Genomic DNA, 9,853 nt, shown 5'->3' on the forward strand with positions numbered 1-9,853 from the left:
TCATAGGTCAGTGGTTTGAAATGTCTTCTTTAGGATTAATTAATATCCTGAAGATACATGTCAGGTCTGTGGATCAGAACAAATTTAAGACTTTTAAACATTTTCTCACTAATCCTGGTAGTTATTTTGTTTGTTTGCTTTTGAATGATTCTCTTGATTAACCCGTTTTAAAATTGCGATGCTTTGTTATCTTAGTGAGTTTGAGATTGGACTCTTCTACTTTCCCAAAAGCCACGTCCTAAAACCTGGGGGTCACAACTTCGTTTTAATCCTGACCCAGTCCCTGCATCTAGGAAACCAGGACAGAAAAGCCTGTTTTTTAATTTATTCTCTAATTTGCATGTGGCTCATGGTCCTGGGTGCCTGAGGAGTGTCGAGGTGACTGGGTCACCAGCCCCATTAGTGTGGCTGCTTTGAGCAGCCTCTGGGTGCTGTCACTGAAGTGTAGAAGTTCTGGAGACTAAGGAGACTTCCTGTGAAAGTCGGTTTTCAGGCCTGGATGTACACAGGAAGCAGTGTCAGAAATACAGAGTGAGGGTTGTTAGTGGTGAGACCGGGTGACCAGCACAGGGCTGATCTCGAACCCTCAGGAGAAGAGGCAGAGGCTCAGCTGGTGTCCTGTATGAGGGAGCACAGGCTTTGGAATGCATAGATTTGAGGACTATCCTGGCTCTGCCACTTGGAGCACGTCAGTTAATCTCTCTGAACTTATGCCTCCTATGAAGTGGGCTCATCATACTTTGCTCACGGTAGGTGAGTGGATTACGTGAGCTGATGTTAGGTCAAGTGCCTGGAATGGTGTTGGGATAAATAGGGTAATGGCAGTGTGGTTATTATGGCTCCTGTTTGTTGTCTTGATACAGTGAGATAGGTCTTGAAGTGTTTCTTAAAAGTTCACAGGAATAAAATATTTTGTGTATGAAATAAGTACACAAGTGTTAATACCCTGTATGGAACACTCGAACATTAATAGCAAAACCAAAAATAGCTCACACTTTTAGAGTGCGTATGCCATTGTGTTATTAAGCACTTTAATTTCACTTTTACATTAGCCCTATGAGGTGTTACAGATAAGGATCGTGTGGCTCGGAGAGGTTAAGTAACTTGAGCTGGGATTTGAACCCAGCTCATACTCAGCTGGTTCAGCCCTGTCTCAGAAATATTTTGGTCTGCACAGGGTTGTATTTTCTTTTTATACATTTTTTTTTATTGATTTCAGAGAGGAAAGGAGAGGGAGAGAGAGATAGAAACATCAATGATGAGAGAGAATCATTGATTGGCCTCCTCCTGCACGACCCTCACTGGGGATGGAGCCTGCAACCCAGGCATGTGCCCTTGACTGGAATTGAATATGGGACCCTTCAGTCCACAAGCCACTGAGCCAAACCAGTTAGGGCTGCAGAGGGTTTTAATTAAAAAAAAATTTTTTTAATAATGAAAGATTTTAGCTTCTCTCCAGATTGCCAAAGGCTTTCCCCACATCCTGTTACTCCCTTGTTACATTATCTTTCTGGCCCCTGAAAATATTTGAAGTTGTGGCCCTAACAAAGGTGTGGCGGTCTGGGGTTATGACCAATAGGAGAAATAGAGCCAGATGAGTTTGTTAGGATAAGAGAAGAGTGTATTCTATACAAATTACCTTCTAATGTTCATATCATTGGGAGATCTGCAGCAATTCCACATTCTTTTTTTTTTTTTTTTTTTTTTTTTTTAAATATATTTTATTGATTTTTTACAGAGAGGAAGGGAGAGAGATAGAGAGTTAGAAACATCGATGAGAGAGAAACATCGATGAGAGAGAAACATCGATCAGCTGCCTCCTGCACATCTCCTAGTGGGGATATGCCCGCAACCAAGGTACATGCCTTGACCGGAATCGAACCTGGGACCTTTCAGTCCGCAGGCCGACACTCTATCTACTGAGCCAAACCGGTTTCGGCAAATTCCACATTCTTAAGTCATTCTGGAGAAATTTACCTTTATTTGATTTTATTCCAGAGCAACACTGTTCAATAGAAACAGAATGTGAACCAGAAATGTGAGGCACATATATAATTTGAAATTTTTGATAGCCACATTAAAAAAAAGTAAAAAGAAACAAGGTTAAATTAACTCTAATAACACATTACCCCATATATCCAAAATATCATTCTGACATAATCAATATAAATAATTATATTTATATAATTATGAGATGTTTTACATTTGAAAGCCCACATTTCAAGGGCTCAGATAGCCACGTGTGCCTCATAGCTGCCAAATGGGCCAGTGCAAGTTCTAAGCATTCTTTTTGGGGCTTCTTAGAGTATAGCTCTTACTTTACTACAAGAGAATGTTCTAAGAGTGACACTGATTAGTAGCCACAGATTTTTAATAACCTCACAAAGAAGCATTTAGAGGAGTGCCAAGTGACATAGTGTGTACTTACTGTTTCTTGTGGAATTGTAGTTATCGAATGATAGTGAGGAGGAATGCTGCTTTGGTCTTATAGGTGGGGCCCAGAAGGCTGGGTTCTGGTGCCCTGGATGGTGTGTAGGCCAGAGAAGGTTTAATGATTTGTGGGGTAGGCACTAGTGAAACATGAGCTAGCATACCTTTTTAAGGTATTCTGGTTTTCCTTTCCTTCTTGGTCACTAATGTGATTAGAAGGCCTCTTCCCAGCTTTTGGATCTTGCAACTGAAGATCCAAGGCAGCTTCCTATTGCTGGGATTGGTCAACTCTTGCCCTTCTATTCCTTTTTGTATTGCACTTTGGGGCTGATAGTTTAAGGCAGCGGTTCTCAACCTGTGCGTCGCGACCCTTTCATAGGGGTCGCCTAAGACCATCAGAAAACACATATAATTACATATTGTTTTTGTGATTAATCACTATGCTTTAATTATGTTCAATTTGTAACAATGAAAATACATCCTGCATATCAGATATTTACAGTACAACTCATAACAGTAGCAAAATTACAGTTATGAAGTAGCAACGAAAATAATTTTATGGTTGGGGTCACCACAACATGAGGAACTGTATTAAAGGGTCGCAGCATTAGGAAGGTTGAGAACCACTGGTTTAAGGAAAGGCAACTGGCAGCAGTTAAAAGCGGGGTGGGGAGAATTTGGGGAAATAGAAAATTTAGTTTGTTTTTTGTTTTTGTTTTTTTTGGACAATTTAGTGTTGCTGGCTACTGGGTAATGGTAGTACTTTATTGAAACTTTCATTTATTTTAAAAGTGATTTCTGTAGTTGATAAAGGTATTTCTTGATTCTTCTGATGTGGTCTGTTCAGGCCTTTTATGATGAACATTAACATTAAGTCTTTGATAGCCCTAGCCAGTTTGGTTCAGTGGATAGAGCGTCTGCCTGCAGACTGAAGGGTCCCAGGTTTGATTCCAGTCAGGGGCATATGCCCAGGTTGCGGGCTCGATCCCCAGTAGGGGGCGTGCAGGAGGCAGCCAATCAATGATTCTCATCATTGATGTTTCTCTCTCTCTCTCCTTCTCCCTTCCTCTCTGAAATTAAAAAGAAGTCTTTGATAGAATGGTCTTGCTGGTTCTAGTCACCTGCTCCACATCTCTGGATGGTTCTTTTTTTTTAAAAAAATATATTTTATTGATTTTTTACAGAGAGGAAGGGAGAGGGATAGAGAGCTAGAAACATCGATGAGAGAAACATCGATCAGCTGCCTCCTGCACACCCCCACTGGGGATGTGCCCGCAACCAAGATACATGCCCTTGACCAGAATCGAACCTGGGACCCTTGAGTCCGCAGGCCGACGCTCCATCCACTGAGCCAAACCGGTCAGGGCTCTGGATGGTTCTTGACTGCAGGTTATGAAGGGGAAACTAGACAGGGGCAGTCCCTCTGGTTGTGTCTGGCTTCTTCATCAGGCTATAGGGAAGCTAGATCAGCTGTTCACTTCAGTTTTTGCAGCTATGAGGTCAGACTAGATTTCTATAGTGCCTTCTGGCTCTCAGATTCCCTGCTACCCAAATTGTTCCCATCTGCTTTACCTTTGATTTCCTGGCTTGGTTTTTCCATGTGCCCCTAGCCTATAAGTTCCATGAGGATTTTATGCTGCACGTTATGCCTTGTAATTTACATTTAGTGAGAGTTAAAGTGAATTCACATGTCATAGATTCAAATATACTGGAATGAAGATGCACCATACTTAAAATACATAAAGGACCGGGAGAATTGTTACAACTTTTATTACTCTTGGCTAGTTAAGAGTCCTGGCCTATGCACTGAGATTTATTTCTTTATTGTCCCTTTGTGGAAATGAGAGCCCCTCAGTGGAGCTCCTAGAAGCTCCTGCTGCATGTATGGTGAGCAGATGAGATGCTCAATGGAGGGATCTAGCAGTGGAATGTGGTGGGGTCTGTTCCCTACCTCCGCTGTCTTCTCTCCCTTTTCAGACTCTTCAGAGACAGACAGGTGCCAGGACATTCTCCACAGAAGATGTTTCTCTTCTGAGTTAAGGATCCCCCCCCGCCCCTCCCGCTTCCCCCAATATACAGGAGGAGTGGAAGGGAAAAACCATTGAGTTTTCTGTGCCCAGGCCTCCCTCAGTCCTAGCTGTCTTTGGCTAGTATTAGTCATCTTTAACTGGAACCTCCTGGCTTGCCATTTCTACCCTGTCCCCTGTCCTCTGTTTCCATTGACCTCCACATGCAAAAATATATGAACTTGATGGACCAATGGTAAGGACTCAATTTATGATTGAGTCCTGCTGGGCTGGATTTTGCTTTTATGTTTGTGTCAGGCTCCTGGATCTTTTCTCAGTCCCTTAGAAGTTCTTGAATGTTCATGGCGTTGTCTGCCCTTTTGTGAGAATTATTGTATTTAAGGTGGCCATGAACAAGCCCATGTTATTTATTTATTTTAAATATATATTTTTTTATTTCAGAGAGGAAGGAAGAGGGAGAGAGAGATAGAAACATCCATGATAAGAATCATTGATCGGCTGCCTCCTGCAAATCCCCCACTGGGGATCGAGCCCACAACACCGGCATGTGCCCTTGACCGGAATCAAACCTGGGACCTTTCATTTCGCAGGCCGACGCTCTATCCACTGAGCCAAACTGTCTAGGGAAAGCCCATGTTGTTTATCTGGGGCTGGAGAAAATTGATACTAAACTAAAATGGGTTTTTGTCCATGTTAGAGAATTTGATGAAAGACCATATCTCCTTTTCGGTTGGATGTTTGTCTGATATGTTACTGGTACATGAATGCCAAGTTTCTCACCCTTTTTAATGTCTTGTGCAGGTCAACGTATTGAAACTTACTGTCGAAGACTTGGAGAAAGAAAGAGATTTCTACTTTGGAAAGCTAAGGAACATTGAATTGATTTGCCAGGAGAACGAGGGGGAAAACAACCCTGTATTGCAGAGGATTGTGGACATTCTCTATGCCACAGATGTACGTTTTGACATGAGGATATTTGCCATTTTGCCACCTAAGAGAAAATGAATTTTATCTGGTTGGTTTTGGCAAACTCAGTGCTGATGCTTGTCGAGTTCCACCATAGCATTCACAAAGGACTTCATCTTTGACTCTTCAAAGTCAGCCAGAGGGCACTTCTGCCAGCTTCAGCCTTTGCCTTGAGGTCTGTGAGCCCCTGAGGCAGGAATAGGAAGAAGTAGGTGGCTGGTTTGCCCTGCTTCTGTAGTTTGTGGCTACTGATAGGTGATGAGTGCCACAAAATGATCATGCCGCACCATCCCCTCTCCACACCCTGCAGCCTAGAACCCTCAGCCTGAGTTGTTGCCTCCATTTTATCAGGGCCCCTCGCATGCTCTGGAGAACCAGGCACATGGCTCCTTTTTTATGTGCTGCCCACAGCTGTCAGAGTGTACCTTTGCTCCTCCCTCCCAAGAGTGTGTCTGATTCCCATTTAAAGTGCTTTGTGGTCAGATTTATTGGGAATCCATGTGTTTACACAGCCAAATCTGATTATGTGTGTGTGTGTGTGTGTGTCTGTGTATATATATATATATTGATATGTATATATTTTTTAATACATTTTTATTGATTTCAGAGAGGAAGGGAGAGGGAAAGAGAGATAGAAACATCAGTGATGAGAATCATTGCTCAACTCCTGTACGGCCCCCACTGGGGATCGAGCCCACAACCCGGGCATGTGCCCCGACTGGGAATTGAACCATGACCTCCTGGTTCATAGGTCTACGCTCAACCACTGAGCTCTGTTGTCTGGCTGAATCTGCTGATATTAATCATTACATTAGCTGACCAGGAAAGACTTTTTTCCTCGATTTAGGATTTGGTATCTTGCTGTATCCACTGTTTAGTGGCTATATTATAATTTTTCTGCATTCCTAGCAAGGTCTATAGTATATGTCTAGGTACTTTGTAGTATATATGTAGTATACAGATATAAGGTACATGCTGTTATTAATACTGTTCTCCAAACATATCAAGTAAATTTGAGGGATTAAAACAACTGAAAAGTGAATAATTTGTTAAATAAATTCTTATTTCAGGCTTGCTCTGTGCCAGATAACAAAAACAAAGATGATGAGGATATAGGGATTCTTGTTCTAGTCTGAGTATTTATTTATTTTTTGAGTATTATTTTACTTGAGTCATATCTTAAGTAAATTCAGCCATAGAGATTTGTTAAAAAAAAAAAATAAGATGATGGTTGAAGGGAAGTCTAATTTTTATGTTAATGTAGCTATTAGTATATGCCAGAATACCCTAAAGCTGGTATGAGGTGGGAGCCCCAAATCTGATTTCCCATGATACTAGTGTTGGGTCAGACATGTTTATGTGTAAACACAACACCCACAACACTCCTAAATAGCAGGCATGGTTCCTAAATGCTGTCAAAGGAATGTATAAAGGAAAAGCTGCCTATAGTGTAGGCAGTTTATTGAGAGGAGATGGTAGAACTGAAATTTATGGTGACCTTAGGGATTGTTGAGGGTAACTTGTTTTTTTTTAAATTGATTTCACAAAGAAGAAGGGAGAGGAGGAGAGAGAGAGAGAGAGAGAGAGAGAGAGAGAGAGAGAGAGAGAGGTAGAAGCATCAATCATGAGAGAGAATCACGGGTCAGCTGCCTCCTGCACACCCCCTACTGGGGATCAATCCCATAACCAGGCATGTGCCCTGACCAGGAATCAACCATGACCTGGGTTGACAACCACTGAGACACACCAGCCGGGCTAACTTTTTTTTTTAAAGAATCTTTTTTTTTTTTTTTTTAACATTTATTTTTTTTATTTTTATTTTTATTTTAAATATATTTTATTGATTTTTTTACAGAGAGGAAGGGAGAGAGATAGAGAGTTAGAAACATCGATGAGAGAGAAACATCGACCAGCTGCCTCCTACACATCTCCCACTGGAGATGTGCCCGCAACCCAGGTACATGCCCTTGACCGGAATCGAACCTGGGACCCTTCAGTCCGCACGCCGACGCTCTATCCACCGAGCCAAACCGGTTTCGGCTTAAAGAATCTTATTGAAGTAGAATTGACATAATGAACTGCACATATTTAAGTACAACTTGGTGATGTGAAATCATCACTATAATCAAGCCAATGTATACACGTCCATTACCATTTGATTGTGCTCAGTGTTTGTATTTTGTGAGATGTGATTCCTCTGCCTAAGGAATAAAATAGGGGTACCCTGGCCTTATGCCATTAAACACCAAGTGTGTGGTAGAGGCAGGACTCTAAATTTGAGGAAAGTGAACCCACATTAGAAGCTGATCATTCACTGTTGAGTAATAGCTTTCCCTCTCATTTTCCTATTTTAGGAAGGCTTTGTGATACCTGATGAAGGGGGCCCACAGGAGGAACAAGAAGAGTATTAACAGCTTGGACCAGCAGAGCAACATCCGAATTCTTCACTCCAAATCATGTGCTTAACTGTAAAATACTCCCTTTTATTATTTTTAGAGGACTCACTGGTTTCTTTCCATAAGCAAAAAGTACCTCTTCTTAAAGTGCACTTTGCAGAAGTTTCACTCTTTTTTCAATAAGTTTGAGTTAGGAGCTTTTACCTTGTAGCAGAGCAGTATTAACATCTAGTTGGTTCACTTAGGGAACAAAGAGGCTGACCATGGGCTCACCATATGGATGCTGGTAACACTGATTGCTGGAGAAGGTGTTTTTATGTGATACGCTGAGGTGGATACCTCAGTAGTGAAATGTAAAGACTGATTTTAATTTTAAGCTAATGTGAAATCTTGGCAGAGAACATTTTAATAAATGAATGCCTTAAGAGTATTTAAATTACGTTTGCATATTTCAAAATATAAAATGTAACCTGATAGGAGAGTTTGTGTGTTGCCCTTGTGTCTGGGAAGGAAGGGCCAGAACTTGGAACCTTTAGAACTTGCTGTTCACAGGCCTTGCAGAGCTGCTTGAATCTTCATAGGCCTAACCTTGGCCCAGAAGGAAAATTTAAAAAGTTGCTCTCTAAAGCCATTTGGTGTCCTTGACCAATTGCATCTCTGCAAGAGGCATTGTTGGCTGAATGAATAGAGGGTATGTTTCAACCCTGAGATATTTGAGTTGAATAGCTTGATATTCATTGAGCATTTCTCTGATGATTTTTCCATTACCCCTGAAATTTCTGTGTATTGTGTCTTTGGGAAATGAGGTGTGTTCAGTTTTAAAATCTAACAACTACTTTGGGGACTTGCCCACATCTCTGGGATTTGAACGGGGGTTTGTGTCCCATTTTGCTGTCTTTCAAGTTTACATTTAACATGTTTTTCTGCATCCCTTGCCCACTGGGGACACCTCTTTGGCTCCTTAAAGTTTACTGCTTAGAGTGAAAGTTCAGCAGGCAGGTGATCATGCTGCAAGTTCTTTTTGGACTTCTGACAAAGGGAGTGATCAGTGAAGGCCATCGCTACCTTGAGATCTGCAAGGCTGGGTGTTTTTGGTACCTGCTGTCCACAGCCCTCCACTGTTATCAGAATACTTTGCCAGTGCACTAATCTCTTTGGAGATAAAATTCGTTAGCGTGTTACTAAATGTTAATTTTCTTTTGCAGAAAATACAGTACCATGTCTGAATTAATTATTAATATTTAAACTATTTCATTCCTTAACACCCCTCATTTGCTTTGCCTACCTTCTATTCAGTTCCTTTGTTTGGCAGAATTCTGCAAAATGTGTGTCACCCACTACTGAGCTTGTTCAGCCCCTGATGTAATTGTATTGATTTGTTGATGGTGGTAGTTTGTCCTAAAATGTGTGTAGAAAGCAGGTATTTTATAATAAATTGTTGTGTAGTGCATGCTCTGTGTGAAATTCAGAGAGAAACCCAGATTCAGTGATTAACAATGCCAAAAATGCAAGTAACTAGCCATTGTTCAAATAACAGTGGTGCTATTTCTCTTTTGTGGCCTTTAGACTTTTGTTGCCCTAAAATTCCATTTTATTGGGAACCCATTTTCCACCTGGTCTTTCTTGACAGGGTTTTTTTTTTTTTTCTACTTTTAAGCAGATTCTAAATAAAATTCTGTATTTCAAGAGTGTCATGTCTTCTGAAATTTGTCTTGCCCTGGTATGTTCTTTTAGGTTCAAATGATAAGGTACTGATACTTCTTTCTTAAATTAGTATTGATCTTTTAAAAATCTTTTACTGTTTTTCAAATGTGCTTATTTCTCAGCCTATTCCTTTCTTCCCCTCTATTCTTCACATTACATTTCTCAGCCTCCAGCTGTTGTAAATTCTCATAATACTATGAGAGGTCTTCCTGAAGTCCAAGGATTGGCCAAGCTCCTGTGAAAATAACCTTTTTAGGCTATTTCCTCCTGAGATATACAGCAGGACCATAGGGAGATACTTTCCCCCTCCCTTTTTCTTGAAAGTATGTT

At 41.1% G+C, this 9,853-nt stretch overlaps 1 protein-coding gene across 1 annotated transcript in view; it reads left to right on the forward strand.

Moving 5' to 3' along the window:
- MAPRE1 (microtubule associated protein RP/EB family member 1) overlaps positions 1–9,507 on the forward strand; it is a 28,798-nt gene extending 19,291 nt beyond the window's left edge. Inside the window, exons 6-7 of the mRNA XM_070420149.1 lie at positions 5,259–5,411; positions 7,778–9,507. Coding sequence (XP_070276250.1) covers positions 5,259–5,411; positions 7,778–7,834 — 210 coding nt within the window. The 3' untranslated portion in view covers positions 7,835–9,507. The remainder of the gene's footprint in view (positions 1–5,258; positions 5,412–7,777) is intronic.
- The last annotated feature ends 346 nt before the right edge of the window (positions 9,508–9,853 follow it).

This window comes from Myotis yumanensis, unplaced genomic scaffold (genome assembly GCF_028538775.1).
Source record: "Myotis yumanensis isolate MYYU_CA2020_CCGP unplaced genomic scaffold, mMyoYum1.0.hap1 SCAF_7, whole genome shotgun sequence".
NCBI lineage: Eukaryota > Metazoa > Chordata > Mammalia > Chiroptera > Vespertilionidae > Myotis > Myotis yumanensis.